We start from the raw sequence: 19,022 nt of genomic DNA, 5'->3' as shown, positions 1-19,022 counted from the left end.
ATGAGCTAGCAAGCTGGCAAGGATGAAGCAAAGACCAATCAGCAATGGCCTAAACCTTTGTTCGGGAGCTTTAAAAACTTCAGTTCATGTTTTTCCTTCAAAGTAATGAATTTTAAACACAAGGAGCTACTCCATCCACTGATCTTCCTTGCCTAACAAAATTAGGAAATACCAGAAATCTCACAAAAAAGTAAGCAGTGTAGTCTACTCAGAATTTGAGATGTGATGAACTTTCTTCTCTTATATACTCTACTCTAGAAACAAGAAATTAGACAGAACAAAAGCATGTGAAGTATTTCATCATTGATAGAAGTATTCTAGTGTTTTTCATCACATTTGTCAGTATCAATGCAAGAACTCAGTCAGTCCCACAGAGGTTGTTCTGACTTCTCTGAGTAAAGTTATATGTGTTGCAAACTACCAGTAGGAATGCATACAGTATTAATAGATGCCAAAACTGGAAACCTCATTAGAGATATATTTGAGTAAGGAGTGCATAATTAGTCTCCATTATCATTAATCTCATTTCTTCTTTCTGTTTAGTTAAGATGGTGCTTGGAAAAGTGGCCAGATTGACAGCCCCAGAAAGGTCTACAGAGGCAGTGCAAGTTTCCTCATGCTGCCTTGTCAATATGTTTCACAGGGAGAACTGGCTCATGGGAATAGTGAGAATTATGGTCTCAAGTCTCATCTRCACAACAAAAACACCCCATTAAAATAGGCAATGGCAAAATGTGCAGCTGAAGAAGATTCAATCATCAGTGTAAATATGAACAGAGTATGTTCTGCAACACTGTGGAAAACAAGGGTTTTGCTGAACACTGCTTGGTTTTCTGGATTTCAAAGTTGAGCCATTCTGCCATCCCAGGGCCCAGCCTGGCTCCTCTTCTGGTCTAGCTACCTGTGACATCTTCTGTCTCTTCCCAGCAGAGAAATTCCCCTTGTGTGACAGTCCAGTTAATCTTGTTGTAAATGTGACAGGTTTCTGCCTTGACAGAAATAAAACCTGTATTTGTTTTTATTTTTCCTACAGTTCAGACTGAGGTTCTCAGTTCATTCCCCTTCCACTATTTCTCTAGTTTATAGCAAATCCCCAAAGTCACTCAAACATTTCAGTGTATTTCCCTTACAGGATGCTCAGTTCCTTCTGTATTTCCTCCTAGCTTCTGATCAAGCAGTTCTGGAGGTAGAGTTCTGGAGCAATTTATATGCAAACAGGCTTGGCAGCATTGGAGATGGTGAGCAGGATTTTGTGAGCCATTTTAAAAATCAACAGTGAGTCTTTTTAAGGCAAATCCCTACTGAGAAGCAAGAACTGCCTGAATAAAAATAGAATTAAGCTTCTCAAGATATGATCTAGAGCTTGGAATACTTGTGTTTGTCATCCAAACTGAGTGGCCCAGGAGAGAGAATACTGAAATAATGAACCATGAAAATGGAGAGGAATACAGTCATGTAGATACATGCAACTACAGGTACAAAAAATAATCTCTTTTAAACTACCCGTGAACTTCACTTCCTATGGATGATACAGCACATAAAATATGAGGACACTTTCACATGCTCTGTAAAGGTGGTTATAGAAGTAATAATGCCACTATTAACTGCTTACCTTCTGGAAAGTAAGCAACATGCTCAGAAATCCTGAATTATTCATTAGCTTCAGAGCCTCAGTCCACGATGGCTTCACACATGGGCGTTCTTGGTCAGGTGTTACTGAGTCTATTTTTCTTTGGAATAAAAGTAGCACACAATCCATAATCCGCATTATCAAGTGAGGAGGTTTACCCAGTTTGCGAACAGTTGCAATGTCAGAAGGTTTTATTGTCTAAAAAATTAGAGAACAAAATCATCCACTTATTTAAGCCATCAATTTGATGATAGACAAAACTGTTTTGTTTAGGGACTACATATGTACAATTGCTGCAGGTCACCCAGAAGCAGTACCGCAGAAAGCCCTTAAAGCACTAACTGCTTTATTACCTTACAGTAGAGGAGCTACTGCCCATCTTAGCTCTCCAGTGCCTGCCTCTTCAGCCTTTCTCTACGATGATTAATAGGTCAATCCTAGTCCTTTCAATATTTTTTCAAGTCAGAAGTATAAGCACGATATTCCACAAATAACAATCGTTAATTATATTCATGTTTAATTCTGACCTGCAGGGCTGCCTCAGCTTCTTCCATTGCAGGTCTTGCAGCTTCAAGCTTCTCCTCTGCTGCTGCTTTATCAATGGCAATGTCATCTACAATGGCCTGAGCTTTGTCTTTCACCTTTTGCACCTGCATTTTCACTTTTTCAGCAGCTTGGGCTTTCATAGTCACTTCCAATAATACCTCATCAGCTTTTTTTGAAGCTACAGCCAAATCTTTCTCCTTCATCACCAGCTCTTTGGAGAGCTGATTTACTGAAATCTCAGCTTCCATCAGTTTTGTGAGACCTGTGTAGAACAAATTCCACTTTAGCAATAGGAAGACATGAGAGAGAAACCTCAGTATAGTAATCTGGATACCTAAAATAAGTCACTCAAATTTATATTTAGGAATCCCAGTGAGTGATCTGATTTGTTGAACATGAAAATAAAGCACAGGTAACATTCATTTCCTATTTAGTGTTATTACTATTTTTTTCATGGGTAAGAAACTTCAGAATCTGTTCTTGGATCACTTGCTTATATTTTTATACAAAGGGAAGGACACTAAGTAATGCATACACATGCACACACACACACATTTTGAAAAGCATTAGTATTGTGAATGGCATTCTTAAGAAGTCTGTGAGTAACATTAGAAATCCACAAGACCATAAGAAGTACTAGACTGTCCCTAAACTCCACAGAACTGAGAAGAGGAACCTGGCATCCTGAGCAACGTAAGAGAAAAGAAGAGGAGACTATGCTGAGCTTCTAAATTCAACATTACATGAAGATCCAGATGAAATGGGAAGAAAAGGAACTGAAGATTCTTGAGCAATGCAATGCTCCAATATTTTTATCAAACAATGAGAAAATTATCTAGAAAAGATATAAGTATAAAAAAACCTTATAAAAAAATCTATGCGTGTAAATCAAGTAAATCTTTCTAACTCTCAAAGCAATCATGAATGTTCCTTCCAGGCAGCCAGACACCCTCTACCTATGGAGATATGTGTACATAGCACAGTCCTGCAACTGGCCATAGCAAGAGTTTAAGGGTACATCCCTTAAACCATGCAGTTTCAGAAACTGTTTAATTGGTGACTGCGGATGATCTTCTGCAATATAAAGACTATTTTAGAAATTTATATTTGGCATATAACTGTTTCTTTAAAAAATTCTTCACAGTGACTGAACCTGAACATTTACTTACTTTCCCTCAGTTTTAATTTCAGTATGTTTAAATGCGGAAACTAGGTTCTCAGTAGTTCCTTGGCATGCATACGTGTAGAAGCAGGAACTTCAGGTATTTTAACTGCTAGTTAATACTAAATAAAAAACACATCTGCAATCTGCAACATTCACAAAGGTAGTTAAAACAAAACCTCTACATATTTAGTGCATACACTTAATATAGCTGAAAACATATGACAGCCTGTTTTCAAGTGAAAGTGATCTCACAATTTAAATGCATTAAATCTCTATGTACATAAGAATCTGTATTTTTACATTCTTTTACTCAGATTCTTCTTACTTTTTTTAAGGAAAAAAAAAGAGTTTACATTACCTGTTCTCATGCGTTCAGACAAACTTCCAACATTGGCAAACTTCTCTTTGTAAATGGTTTTGTAGCCTCCAATGAAGGACAGGTAAGATTTTGGAGTCACAAATGTTTGGCGTCTGTATCGTTCAAAGTATTCAATACATTTTTCAGCTACAATATCTTGAAATGTTCCCATAGTGTTAACAACACTTTGTTTCACTTCATCTGTGCATTCAATACTGTAGGAAACTAAAAAATGCTGTGCAACTGCTACAAGAGCATCTTTAGGCCAGCGCTGGAACCAGTCCATGGTACAGCCTGAAGTCAGACCCGGAAATTTTAGTGCACGAGCTCTGAATTTTTCCCCAACAGGAGAAAAACAAAGAACCACATGCAGGTTATTGCGAACACGAGTAAGAAAGTAATCATAAAGGTTTTCACCAGTGGGAGTACGCCTTGGATACTCCTTCTTCATTGCTGGTATCAGGTCTTGTGTGATTTCGCCTATTTCATCTCGTGCAAAAAGATTTGAAACCTCACCTGAAGCCAAAACATTGTTCATGTACTCAAGAAAAGACTCATCTCTGATTTCATTGTCTGTGAATATAAAGGCAATGCCCTTTCCTTTCTGCCCAGCAGTGCGATACAAAATTTTCAGATCATCCAAAAGGTTATTGGTGGCATATGTTCTGGGAGAGAAAAGCATTAGAAATAGAGAGAAGAAAAAGTACGGATCATTTTATGAAATATCCATCATCTGGCTCAGTTTCATTTAGGCAAGAAAAAAAACTACATATGAAATTAATCCACACTATCTCCTGGCTTCATTTTTATTTTTTTCTTAAACATTGTGCCAAAGTGAATAATCAGTGCCATAAATTATGGGAAGTGGGCTAAAATCAATAGAATATCATGCTGCAAAAAGCTGGTAAGAGTAATACTATGTCTAAGGGAAGTGATGCCGATTTGCATCACTATAGTTTATGTACTTAAACTCTTTATTAAAACTGAAGGTTAATATAGCTTCCTCACACTGGCAAGTAGGTTCTATTGCCTGTAAACATTACATAAGGACAGATGGATTATCTTTTGGAGATATTGAGAGCAGGGTAAAGGAAATCATTATGAGATAGACAAGAATAACTGAAGTTTGAGGTTTATATTGTGCTATTTGGTTTAACTGCATTCAAGCCCCAGAAAGGATATATTTGAACATTACCACTTGGGCTTATAAACACTGCTGAGAATGGAGACCATAACTGGTTCATTTGTTCTACTGCTTATAGCTGATGCATACAAGTAGGGTTTAGACAAAGTCCATGCAAATTCTACTACTGATTTTAGATTATGCATTATCTAATGAAGTAATCTAAAATAAATAAAATGGCAGATTTGTCCATTATGTCCTTAACCAATGAAAGCTGAAATTATGATCTTCTTTTCTTTGAAACCAGCTTCTTTTTTCCAAGAGTTTCTTCAAAGAAATAACAAATACTTGTAATATACACATGACCCATTGTTCAGTGTTTGAAAATACTGTTTCAAAATTACATATGCCATACAGAAAGTGTCTCCCAGTTCTCTTGCAGCTCCAACACTGCTCTACAACACCCTAATGCAACCACTGCAGAGCTCATAAAATAATCTGTTCAGTCTGCATGTGTCAACTACTGTTATTACAGTAATTTGTGGTATACTGATAAGAACATAACGACTCTACTGAGTCAGGTCAGTGGTCCATATAGCTCACTACTCTAACACTACCAATTGGAAATGCTCCTTAAAGAGAATACATGAGCTGGCATCCACTCTTCAGTGCCCATTCCTTTCCCCCTCCTCCCATTTTCATAGCTTTTGTATTAAGAATGCTAGAAGGTACATCCCTTTTGTCCTTTCAATATCCATTTAGCAACCTGCTGATACTCTTCTTCTACAGCCTTCTATGGCAAGTTACAGATGATAACTCACTCAGCAAATAAATATTTCCATTTATTTGTTTTCAGCTCACCTCTAGTTAGTTTCAGTAAATGAACCTTTCCTAAATGGCTGAAATATTTCTTTGCCTCATTAATGCATTTTGAATTCTGCAGGTATAGTGGCTCTATTCTGTTTCTCTGCTCTTTTTTCCTTTCCCTCCCTTTTCTATTCTTACTGTTTCTTCCTTCTGCATCTGGGGCACAGGGAGAGGCCTTGATTTGTCTTTCTTTCCTTTTCCCTTCAGCAGAAACTTCATTACCTTGTTAAAAGATCTGGTGCATCTTTCTAAGGAAGATTTCTCAGCGTACTGAGCTGTTTGCAGCATGAAATACACACTGCTAACCCTCAATGCTTACCCCTGTAAACCCTATGCCAAAAGAGAAAGAAGTGAAAGGTAGTAGTTACTTCTAGTCAAATCAGGAAGGTTTATACATAACTCCTTCCAAACAATTAGGTGGCAATGCTGACAAGGCCTTTGAGAGATCTCTTCCAGTCCTCTTGTCAGGAATGACAGGGACAGGTTCAAAACAATATCCAGAAATAAAGATGCAGAAAACAAGCAATATATTTTGCTACTCTTCCTCTACCCCTCTTCTCCTCTACGCTGCCTCTGAAAAGAAACTGAGTAAATGTAATTTAAAATATAGGGTTCTAATTTAAGAAAAAAAAAAAAGTTCTTCCTCCCCCAAACTTCTACAAATTCCGGCACTACCCATTAAGTCATTGGTAGCAGTTGTAGTACTATAGTCTGGGTGCATGAGCATCTATAACAATAGCTAGTTTCCCCCTGCCTATCAATAATTGCTCACTATATAGAATCCACCAGTAGATTATTCCATGTTATCTTTAATGCAGAATGATATTTTAGTGGGATTTAACAAGTATGCATTGCAGACTTAAATGTCGAAGGAAAGAAAGATTTCTTGTCAATAGCATTTACTGAATATGTATTATAATATGTATTAAAACAAAGACAAAGGATCTGCCATCCACAAACTCTGCATTTGCACATGTCCTTTTGGTTGAAAAATGTAGTTTTCAATGAGGGATACAATGTCGGACAGGTTTGCATTTCTTTAAGTTAATTGTGAGCTATTCATTTCTGTGGCAAATTAAGGAGCAAATGTCTATGTACAATGTATTGTATTACCTTGTTAAAGTAATCTGAAAGCTTTCATATCCTGCAATATATGACGCTAGTCTGCTCAGACTCTGTTTTCCAGATCCACCTACACCTACTAGCAATGCATTTCCTTGTGGAGTACGAATAATCCGTGATATTTTAATCAAATGGACGATTGCATCCTGTTTATTGAGGAAAAAAGGATGAGAAGACGTAAAAATAATATATCTTTATCCAGAAACACATTACAGAGAACTGCCATCTCTGGAGTTTATGCCAAAGGCTCAGACACGTACTCATCAAAATCAACAAATGATCTTCCCCTGACTTCAGCAAAGCTAGCCCAGGAGGGTGTTAATCCACTTCCTTTCTACTTTTTCTCCAATCCTGAGAGGCATGCCTTCAGCTCTTCTGAGTACAAACACTGCATATGACATTGCTTCCTATGCGCATGCCTCTTAGGGGATCAGAGAAAAAGTAGAAAGGAAGTGGATTAATACCCTTCCCCAACTTTTTAGCTGAGCTATTTACAATCTCTCTAAATACCAGGCTGCCTAAAGCAAAATACAAGTACACTATAGATGTTTCTTACTCAACCACAGTATTTATGTTACAGCAATAAATAATCTGAAATGCCCTAAAAAGCTACCAGAGCACCCCATCTAAAGCTGAAGAAAACATCAAGCATCAAGAGACTTCTGAAAAGTAGGCAACTTCCACAGATGCAAGATGACATTCACAGTGTGTTGTATGGAAACAAATGAGTTGTGCTTTGGGTTAGGCAAGGCAGGAGAAAGAAAAGATGGGGAACTGTAAAGAAATTGAATAATTTGGGAAGCAAAGACAGCCTGAAGACAAAAGCATTGCTTTATACAGCTTATTGTAAGGCAAGTCCACTCTGGATACAGGGCTAGCCATTTTAAGCTAAATCCAAAGATAATCTTGTGGAAAAACAGAAAGATCCATGTAGCATTAAATGCAAAGAGACCAGGCACTTTTCGTATTGACATAATTACGGATATTAATACCTTGAAAAATACTAAATCCATCTTCGATCCTCTGATGGTTTCATTGTACTGCTGCATGAACATCTGTAATCTTTCAGCTAAATAATCCAAAGATGGGACAGGCTCATAAATTTTAGGAGCCTTCAACTCTACATCAGCAGGTTCATCTCCAGTAGCTTCTGGGACATCACGCAAAAAATCCACAAAGTATAATTCTGTGGAGCCATCTCTGAATAAATTTTGACCATGTTCTGCAGCAGCAATCTACAAAAATACATGAAAGATTAGTTTTAATAGTGAAACATTTCATTGGCCTTTTTCTGTGTGATCATTGAACAGGATTTGCGTACCTTTTTCATCGTATCTTCAAACCAGTCTTTATCACTTTGGCTGATGAACCTATCTGCAATAACACGTCTGCATTCATGCTGGAACAAGGCTACCAAAACACTAGTGTTCTGGCAGACTTCAGAAGTAACTGTAAGCACTCCTTGCCAAATACGACTGAGGTCTCGTAAGTTGAAGATGTAATGAAATTTAGCTGGAGTTGGTAACATCTACAAAATAATGTCATAATCTATATTCAAATAACTGCTAAATAAAAATATTGCCTCTCTAGTATTTAATGAATACTGTATTTTTTCATGAACTTCAAAATGAATATTGCATTAAAGCTTGACATTTAAAAGGCAAAGGTAAAAATGAATAAATGACAACAGCAATGACCAGCTCTTTAATTTCGCATAGATTTCACTGAAGTTTCTTTGAATCTTTCAAGTCCCAGGAACATGGAGTGAAGGGTAGCTAGGACAGGTCAGTTAGCAATGGCATTAAAGGATGCACTAAATACGCCAGCAGTGCTTAACCTATTGCTTCCTTCCTACCCTTTCTTCCAATTCATTTCTGTCACTCTTTTTTTTCTTTCCAAGAACACTTGTGTCGTTCAAGAGCAGAGGGAAAAGTAGATGAGGAAAAGCAAAGAAAGGAGAAGAGAAAAATGAAGGAAGAGGATTTGAAACTATGAACAATTCAGCAAAAGCTACATTTTCTCTAAAGGCAGCTAGTTATCAGTAATAAGAGCCATTTTTGTTGAATATACTAGTCAGTAGTTGAATAGTTTAACTAGCACTCTCTTTATTTCTTTGTATAAGCAAGGCTCATGTCTACAGTTGAGCTGTTTGGGAAATTCTGACCAATCCTTTTTCTGCTAGAAAACATCATTTATCAAATCCTATTTGCTCCTTGTCTATCCCTATCTTTCTACCACCTGCCTCCACTTTTTTCATTAACAGATCAAATTTGGCACACATCCTTATGCTGTTTTCTTTTAGTGTTTCAAATTGTCAGAATGTTTCATTCTACCATTTTGTAATCAAAAATAAATTTGATTTTCTATTTCAAAGAAATTTCTGCTTACAAATTACAATTAAACATGTTTTTATAACCTGTTTAAATAGAAGAGGTAATATGTAGAATTTACTAAAGGCAATATTTCATTTGTTCTGAACTGATCCCCCCACACACACCTGATTTGATTTCTCTGCCATATTTTGGATTTTTAAATTTTCTCCCAATCCCAAACATCTTTATAAAAGATTCCTATCTAGTTTTTAATTTATGGTTCCTTGTGTCCTTGACATTTTCTAAACCAGAAGACTTTGAGATGTTTTTATTAGCTACACTTATTAGCTATAGAAGCCACTGGGTATGACTATACTTTTGGACAGGTAACTCACTCAGGTGCTGGCAGCAGCAAATCCTGGACAGAGGCATCAGCCAGCAGTTACACACAGGTCACAACTTCACAATCTGAAGCTTGTATATATGTGACAGCACAAAAGGCCTGGGTCTTCTTGCTTTATCATGGTGCAGATGCTTCAAAAACTACTTAATAGAGATAATTTTACCTTTGCTTTTGTTGTTTGCCAAATCTTTCGAGTTGTAGGTACCAATGCTGATGCCAGTTTACATATTTCTTCAGAGAAACCTCGCTGTTCACAGAAATAGCCTTCAGCTACTGTTCGAAATACTTTGTCAATAGAGGAACTGGAAGGCAATGTGCAATTATAGATGGTGAACTGGCGTTTCAAGCGCTGTGGAATGTCATTCCGACCCCCACCAGGGTGAATCATAGCAGCTACGAACTCGATGTCAACCACATTCGTAAATTCTCCTGGTTTTTCCAAACTGTAGAAACCTTTCTGTTCCATCAGCTGCCTTACAATCTCATTGGTGATCTAGTTATCCAAAAAAAGAAACAGAACAGTTAGGTATCTGGGGGGTTTTCAACTTAAAAAAAAAAAAAAAAAAGAAAAAAGAATAAAAGAAATGTCCAGTATAATAAATTAGCAGACAACAAGAAAGACGCCTCCTATCTTTCTTTATGTTGAATATTCTTCTGGACACTTCAGCAATTTATAAAGCCATGCCACATGGCACCAACAGCTCTGATGCAGCGGACTGGCTGCACCTAAGCTTTATTTGCTAATCAGTCGTGGACGTGGGGCCAGGCATTCAACTGGGTTTCCACAATATGAATCTAAGAAAAATCAGCACTTTAAAATTAGACCTAGTCAGACTGTATATTCAAACTGACACAGGCACTTAGATGAGTGACAAAGAATGGTTAGTTTAGCACAAAGTATAGTCACATATTCACTTACATAGAGGCAGTGAGAAAACAGGATTACAGAGCTAGATGGGAGAAGAGGAGAAAAACGATCTTTTCTCAACAGTAATTTTTTTAAATTTAAGTTAGACTTTTAGAGAATATAGATCTATAAAGTATTCGTTTATCAACACATCAACATCAGACAGCCCACTGGTCTTGGATGTTGAACTGTGCTGTTAGATTCTACCTAACAATAACTGTACTCTAAAGTCCAGAGTAGAAAGTAAAGTGAAAAAAAAAAATCTGATTGCTTCCTGGAGTTACATGCTTCCTTTTCTAGGCTGGTTCTTAATACAGTGAGTTCATAAATTCTGCAAGCTCTGCATGTCACCAAAATGAAAGGTTTAAAAGCTACAATGATTGTACCAAATGGCTTGATGCTGACTGTGATCAGTTGGGGCACACAGCTTACCACTCATGAAAAAACTGTCTTGGGGAAATTGCCTTTAGTAGGCATCCAAGAACTAGTCCATATTATGCTTTTTTTTCCCCTAAGCTTTCCTATTTTTGCAAACCACAAGTCAGCATTTCCATCACCAACAATGGTAAGACCACCAACTCCCTAATGTTAGCACTTCCCTTTTACCTGGTCACCCCATTGATTAATCACAGGCATGTTGATGTCATCAATAAAGACAGTCATTTTCTTCCCTGCTGGAGGACCATATGTGGTGCCCATTCTTTTATCTATGTAACTTTCTATGCTCCTTTGGACCATATTTGGCAGAGTTGCAGAAGAGAAGTTTAGACATTTTGTCAAATGAACATCAGGATCATACTTGGTTGTGTAACCCTGTAAGATAAAACCAATTTCAAGTGAAGTGCACCAGTAACTCCAGATGAATTCAACTGAAAGGAGACATAGGTGTTCAGGATCCCTGCAAAACTTAGACATCTACAAAATCTCAGTCCTACTATTAACTTTTAAATATCAAGCAGCAGTTTAAATATTCTAAGCCTTCAACCAGAAATTCAAACAAACTCTTAATTAATGCTTTACATAGTTTCAAAATATTAAAATATATAAGCTTTCAACAGACTTCACTAAGTGTTACAACAAGTAGATATATGATGATTCAGGATGCAAATAAGCTTTGTGTCAGTAATTGTTTTTTTTCTGAACGCAAGCTGTTAATGATGATCTGTTACAGCAGTCTGCAAGATACAAGTGAAAATCCAGATCCTTTTTCACACTTACACTTCAGCACCATACCTTAAACAAGTAGTGTAAAGGAACATTTGTGTAAAATTAAACTCAGATGCATCAAATTTACTGGTATTCATCTTTTCTTAATATTGAAAGGAATCTTTGTTAGGTTTCAAAAGCTCATAAAATTCCCACAGCTACTGCTGATGCCCTAAAACAAGACAGGGAGTTCCAGTTTTTGTACTTAGTAAACTGTTTATAATAGCACCCACAGGGGAAAAAAAAAAAAAAAAAAAAAAAGCAACCCTGGAGTCATGCCAAAGAATATATATAAAGTGTGGGAAATATTTTGTTTAGAAAGGATCCTGGGATATAAAAACACTATTAAAAATTCCAAGTTTCCAACATTTGTTCTCTTTAAATATTTAGTTCACCTGCAATGATGAAAGGAGAATATTTTGATGAATAGCGTCAAACTGTTTATTTTGCTGACTATATCAATGCTATGATCCCAGTTTAAGAAAAGCTGCCCTTTAGAAAAACATTTTTTCYGAAGCATAACAAAAAACAGTCTCTGCTTGCAATGTATATACAACAGTTATGGTGTTTGCTGCACACTCTTGACAGCTGGTTCATTGGTACATTTCACTGATCAGCCCTCTTAAGGTTCTAACAGTTTGTATAAAACTATGAAAACACAAACATTCAAAAAATATACTTTCATTAATTGCAGTATTTCTGAATCATTACATGGTGACAGTAATATTCTGTATATAAATGCGAAATATCTTTGAAACAGAAGAGGTTATTTGATGGGGTTATTTTTTGTTAGTTAAACGTCAGATTCCATATCCAATTTTCCACTCTATCACACCAGTTTCACATTAAATACTGTTTTTTGCTGTTCATGAACAGCGTACTACAAAGAGCAAACTAAAGGTCCTAAATAACACTCTGTTATAAATTCTTTGATATATATTGCTACTTTACTCAAACCTGAAGTGTTCTATATTACAGCCTTTTTACTTTTTCATGAAAGCAGTTGCATACATCTGGAAATTTCTTTTCCATAGTAAAGCAATATTCTACAGAAAGCAGAAGGAGAACAGTTGTAGAAGCAGTTAACTTTCACTCTTAACCTTAGATGAGATCAAGTAACTACTTGCACTTTTTGGAACTATGGTTCCCTGTGTAAGGAACACCTTCTGCTCTAGAGCATAGATGCAGGGTGAGCAGCTCCTGAGATTCAGCTCCAATTATTTCTAGGGACAGGAATAACAGCTGAAGGCTGGAGGTTGCCTGTATCTGGCCAAAATCCAGTATGCAGAATACCAAGACCACCATCCAGACCCCACCTCTTCACTCTGCTAAAATAGTTCTCCAGCTGGTGCCAGGAACAGAAGTTGACATTACACCAGCATGCATGTTGGCCTCAACAGCTGAGCTGAAAAGCTAGTATTAATTGCTGCTGGCATTGATGCAATTCACTTTATTTCAGGGCTCAAAAAGCACATCCCTGGGGGACACAATATAGCTCCAGACTTTTAAAAAGCCAAAGGTCAGTCGAGGCCAGTAGCTTTCAACCATTTTCAATTTCTAGATCTCTACAAATCCTCCAGCGGAGGTATCGGGGCTTGTATGGCAAATTCAGCTCTGCCAACAGTAAATCGTTACTCTGCTGTCTTTCACAGAACAAAGCCTACAGATTCCTCTGGAAGTTACAGACACCATGTTGAAGTCCACTACACAAACATTTGTCAAATATGGGACGCCAATCATGGGATGATGTTTGGGTTTGTTCAGCCTTTCGGTTTTTGACTCTTCTGTAGTAAGCTATTAATTTTTATACATGTATCATAAGATTAACTGGACCCATTTTATAATATGAAAAAATATATTTGTTAATTTCATAGTAATACTGCTAGTATTTTCTTCTACAGAAAGAACAATGTATCATTCTCAGTGATGGAATCAAGGCAGCACATAATAAATACTAAATTTACCCTCTGAAAAATTACCTTCAGTAAAAAAGGAAGTTCTTTATTTCTGTTCAGTTTGGCCTGCGAATAAAGTCTATGCAACAAGGGTGTACAGAGCCAAAAGATCAGTTTGTATAAGCCACCACTGACAAAGCACAGGGAAGTAAGAAATTCTCCAACAGTATTTTCTTACTTAGCAAAAAGTTTAAAAGAACCACCATAGATATTTATAATCTATTGTTTTATTTATAGGCATTGGGAGTAGTGGCAAAATGCTTCAGTGGGAATATGCTATTATATAAGAAAAAATCAAATTACTTGCTCACTTCAATTTAACACTTGTGCCAATGACAATTATTTTTATTACAATGTTAGCTTACAAAGATACTGGATGTTCTTCCATTCTTCCTACCTTAATCATAACTGTTTTTGCTGTTCCCTGTTCTCCAATCAGCAAAACAGCTTTTCCTTGCTTCATGATGGTGTGCATTAGAAAGTCTGTTCGGATACTGTCTACGTTTGGAACTAGAATGGAAGTATATTCTGGCACTGAATCTTTAGGGTAAAAGTATTCTGGGACCTGCATAAGATAGATACACGTAAAGTTTGAGACTTTCTACATGGCCACATATGCATTGTTCATCAGAACACCAACACAAATGCACTGTATATTAGCAAACACTTTTTTTCTAAAAGCAGAGCATCCATTTATAATCAATCAGTACCTTGCCAAGCTTTTTAAAAGGATGTTAGACTAACATGGTATTTTCATCCGACTGTTCTCCATTACGTGGAGACAGCTTTTCTTTGCTGGGAGATCTTAAGTACTAAGTAGACAAAAGGTAAGCTAAATTTTCTATTTCACTTCCAAACCTGTTTCAAATGTGTGTTCCCATTCTCTGACAAAAATATTTGTGGAGAAAAGAAATTCCTCCAGAAAAGAAACTCTTGAGCAGTTGGTAGGGTTAATCTTCCTAAATTATGMAGGCCTTTATTATTTAATAATAATATGCCTCTTACCAAACACCTTTGTCTTGTATACTCATTAAGAAAACTTAGCACACTACAGCATACGAACCTTCTTTGACCAGTGCTCCCACTGGCCACAACCACTGATAACAAAGTCAAACATGGTCTCTTCTCCATTCACAGCTGGAAGTTCATTCATTGTAGAATGCTTCTGCAGGAACAGCTCCATTTTCAGCCTGTCATTTGGTTCCAAAAGAGCTCCAACTGACCACATTACAGCAAAAATGAACAAGCGAGCAATATGTTCCTTGGTAGGCTGCTTCTCATCTTGGTCTGACAATAAACCCTGCAAAGCAGATGTGGTATGTGACTACTGGCTTCCTAAAACAACACTCAGATATAAACAATAAAATGACAGATAGAAAAGCTGATGTCATATCTACCTGTAGGAGGTCAATAGCTTGTTTGATGTACATGCATTCCAAAATTGGCATTTTTGGTGTCACAGCAGAGAAAACAAAATCAATCATATCCTGGGAAGAAAAATATAATTTAAAGAATGTTTCCCAAAACTCATAAATCAACAGTATAATTTATTCTTAGATGTGTCCAATTGCTTTATTTCAACTATATTCTCAACTTCATTCTGAACTATATTTTTCCCCATTTCTGGGATTACAAATATCCAGATTTTGTCCAAAAAATGCACTAACAGTAAACATTTTTAAAAAACAAATGTTGATGTACCGCAGTCAGCAAAATTATTCATACAAGCTACATACAGCAATCTTCAAAAGAGTAATTTGAAGACTTGTTCTTCAGTTGCATCAGGGATCTGCCACTTGTGCTCTCCACTGGGAACTTTAACTTACCATTGCCATTTCTGTGGTGAGAAGATAAAAGCACTAGAATTGCTGTAATGATACATATACAGTGCACAACCTCACAAGTATCATTTTCTATCTGATCTGTTCTGACTACACCATAAAGTATCCCTCTTGAAACTGATATTCTCAGTTTTGTTTAGAACCCTGATAGGATCCAAAGGGAATTTTTCAATTGATTTTAATGGGATGAGGATTTTTCTCAAAATATTATTCCATAGTGATTGTATTCTGTAACATCTTTAGCAAAGTTGCAAATTGATGTAAAGTCCATTATGAGATTTGCTGTGCAGAATTATTTTCAAATACTAGTTGCCATCTATAGTTCAGATTAATGTAAAGTATAACCTAAATTCAYTTTCATTTAACAATTTTACTATGATTCCCTCCCTACAGGTCTCCTTCACCTTTGTAATCATTCAAAATCAACACTGCACACGCAATCTGAGAAGATAAAGCACAACAGGAACACCATGGGGGACACTAACTTTTTTCCATTTATGCCCCCCATATTCAGGCAGTCATAAAGCTAAGACAATGAAAACATTCAAACACCCAAAGATGTAAACAATCATCTAGATATTTTTGAAAAGACAGTGAGCTGCCTACCCACACACTCGCAAGCCTTGCTTGTGTGGTAAGTAACCTTGCTACTTACTCAGTTTTTGTTTACTTTTTTGCTAATAAAGCAATACCTTATGCTGAGTATTCATCAGCACAGGGACTGAACCAAGATTTCCACCCACCCTTCTGAGTTTCTGCTCACTAGAATAGTGCGTAACACACACAACAAAAATATATATTATGAGAAAAAACTGACTTAAGCATTTTAAACCAGAACAGGGTTCATAGCTACACACTCTGAGAGCTAAAGCAGCCTGAATGTGGGCATACATACGAGGAGGGAGGCTTAGAAAACATCTCTCGATCTTTCTTGTTCATCAGCAGAAGTGCTACCACTTCTGTGTGTTGCTTTTTGTGCCTTTGCCTAAAATATGCTTGCTTCACYGCCAGCGTTGTGTAGGGTGCACAAGTGACTAATTTGGGGTTTGTGGGTTCCACAAGGATGTGGTAGAAGTAAGGTACTGCGAGCAGTGGGGAAGATTCAAGTCTGAAGACCTTTAAAATTTGGACTTAAATCTGTGATTCAATTTCTTCACCTGCAAAATAGGGCAGATGTCCCACAGGGCACTGCAAATTATTTAATAATTGGTTTGAGACACCTTAGAATAATGCTACTTCTTGAGTGCAAAGTATTCTGCACTTTCAAGAGCTCAATTTTCACCAGAACTAGTTTTATACTACTTATGATTCCAATGAGGAATCATTTGTGTAATTCTTTCGAGTTTATGCCAAAAAAAAAAAAATCAGGTTCTTATCTGCAAATCTGCCTAATCTTTATTACTGCTATGTTTAAAATGATTTCCAATACATTGAAGAAAGAAGGATACAAATTCAAGATGACAATTAAAATGGATTATCTACTTACTAGGGTATTTTGTTTGGACAGGTGAACTGGAAAAATTAGTTGGGCCATGACAAATACACATAAATTTGAAGGAATTTTGGTCAGGAATTTGCTATCTCATAATAGGACACTGCAGAATGAAATTTGGTAGTAAAAAGTGATAAGAGGAAATACCCTTTCACACAGTGTATCCAGTTGGACTGTGGAACTCAGTGGACCATGGAAAGCCCTTTAGGTCTAGAAGTTACATTGAAATTATGCAAAATTATTAATATCAGCAATATTAATTAAAACAGCAGAGTTTAAATATTAAAGCTAAGAAACTCTCTGGGTTATATATTCAACTCTCTGCTCCAGAGGCAATAGTAGCCTTTACCCACACGAGATTAGGATGAGAGCTAAATGTGGAGGGAAGAATATGTCACATGTGCCTGCTCTGCTGTTTTTATGACTTCTCTGAAGTCTCCCGAATAGGTCAAGGAAAGATCCAGGACACTGGATAAAAAGAACACAGGGTTTAATCTCGTCTAAAAATTACTAGACTTTTCACCAAAACAATACACAAACATGCTGAAACTCATGTTACTCATGTACATCTGACACTAGTTTGAGCTTCACAGCTTCCAGTCAAACTAAGTAACATGACTCATGCAATTACTGTAATTATCTCAATTCTTTGAAAATGTCTCTGATTTCCATTGGCTAAGCAATTCTCTTCCTTACAAGTAGCAGTAACACTCACAGAAAAGAAATTCATGGCATCGTGAAGCAGTACAGCTTTCAAACAAGACAGTAGTCACTTTAGAAGGTTAGGGAAGGTTAAAAAAATGCCATGGAAATAGAAAGAATACAGATAATCTTGATTCAAAATAGGGTTACTTTTTTTTTTTTTTTAATTTATCCTGCTCTTTTGGGCTTCCTCTTATCTTTTACATAAAAACCAATCACTTGCAGTAGTATGTATTTTATACATGAAAAGATTAAACACATTCTTTCCACTGCTTGATTCACAAAGAGTATTCTCTGGAATTTCCTATTATTCATACTGGCTGTACCTTCACTAATAATGATTTTACCCAATATCTATACTTTCAATGACAAATAATATTCTTATTAGCACAAATACTGAGTGTTCCTTAAGCAAATTGAAATTACTATACCAGGTTTCTTTCTTATAGTTTTGGTTCAATTTAGACTGATTTCAAAGGGCTTCTATAGGTATACTTCAAAAGTGATTCTCCTTGGTTACCATATTTCTATCTATAGCTCAATCTGCGTTTTTTTTCTAGAACTCAGATATTTTTAAGATACTTGTATCTGTGCTTTTCTTAATTCTATCATGTATTTGGGGGCTGACTATCATTATTAATGCATTTTATTTTACAAAGTTTTCTTTTAGAATTTATTTACCCAATTTTTAAATGTGGGGAAAATAATAACTATAAGAGGAGCCACTGAATACAGAAGTAGTGTTACCCTCATTTGTAAATCAGTTATTGCCTCTATTATTTGAGAAGCAAAGATAGCTCATTAAAACTGAAAGAAAAATGACAGCATGACAGCTTTTCATTTACACTTTGATAGTTCTAAATGCAGCCYGTCAGCACAGAACTAACTTCATATTTCACTGCATTTTCATCTCTCAATCTAATAAAATACATATTTTTCTGGACTTTAATGCTATTGCTTCAGGCTTGGGTATTTTAAATGTTGGTGTTATGTTTTCAGAGCAAGTAGTAGCATAAAGTATAAGCAGAATTGTGGCAAAGCAGCAGTAAGTTGACCCACATACACATTACTTTGGAAGCATATTTTAAAATTCATTATCAGAATTGTTTCTCTTCCTGCTGCAATAAATACTATATCATATCATTATGTTTTGGAGGTAGAACAAAATGAATATCCTGTTAAACATTGGTTTCAAAGTAAATGGGAAGTAAAATGAAACATAACTGTGAGAAAACATTTGTTAACATTCTAGACATACCAAAATGGCATCAATCTTTGCTTTTATCATAATTTATATATTACTTTCTGAAAATGTCACTCAGAAGTTCATTAAAAACTGAATTTGTAAAATCCAGTAAAAATGAAAAATATTATAGGACACGCACACCCACCC

At 36.3% G+C, this 19,022-nt stretch overlaps 1 protein-coding gene across 1 annotated transcript in view; it reads right to left on the bottom strand.

Annotated features, from left to right (window-relative positions):
- Window positions 1-19,022, bottom strand: part of LOC112960565 (dynein heavy chain 5, axonemal-like) — a 132,992-nt gene that overhangs the window by 66,888 nt on the left and 47,082 nt on the right. The window contains exons 24-34 of the mRNA XM_026054961.1: window positions 14,992-15,081; window positions 14,658-14,894; window positions 13,992-14,159; window positions 11,040-11,246; window positions 9,690-10,019; window positions 8,133-8,339; window positions 7,804-8,046; window positions 6,803-6,957; window positions 3,700-4,364; window positions 2,158-2,438; window positions 1,613-1,828 (exon numbers count right to left, since the gene is read on the bottom strand). Of these exons, the coding sequence (XP_025910746.1) occupies window positions 1,613-1,828; window positions 2,158-2,438; window positions 3,700-4,364; window positions 6,803-6,957; window positions 7,804-8,046; window positions 8,133-8,339; window positions 9,690-10,019; window positions 11,040-11,246; window positions 13,992-14,159; window positions 14,658-14,894; window positions 14,992-15,081 (2,799 nt within the window). The remainder of the gene's footprint in view (window positions 1-1,612; window positions 1,829-2,157; window positions 2,439-3,699; window positions 4,365-6,802; window positions 6,958-7,803; window positions 8,047-8,132; window positions 8,340-9,689; window positions 10,020-11,039; window positions 11,247-13,991; window positions 14,160-14,657; window positions 14,895-14,991; window positions 15,082-19,022) is intronic.

The sequence above is a fragment of the Apteryx rowi genome, unplaced genomic scaffold (assembly GCF_003343035.1).
Source record: "Apteryx rowi isolate R43461 unplaced genomic scaffold, aptRow1 scaffold_977, whole genome shotgun sequence".
NCBI lineage: Eukaryota > Metazoa > Chordata > Aves > Apterygiformes > Apterygidae > Apteryx > Apteryx rowi.
Note: the sequence above shows the minus strand (reverse complement) of the source record. Positions and strands in the feature narration are given on the sequence as shown.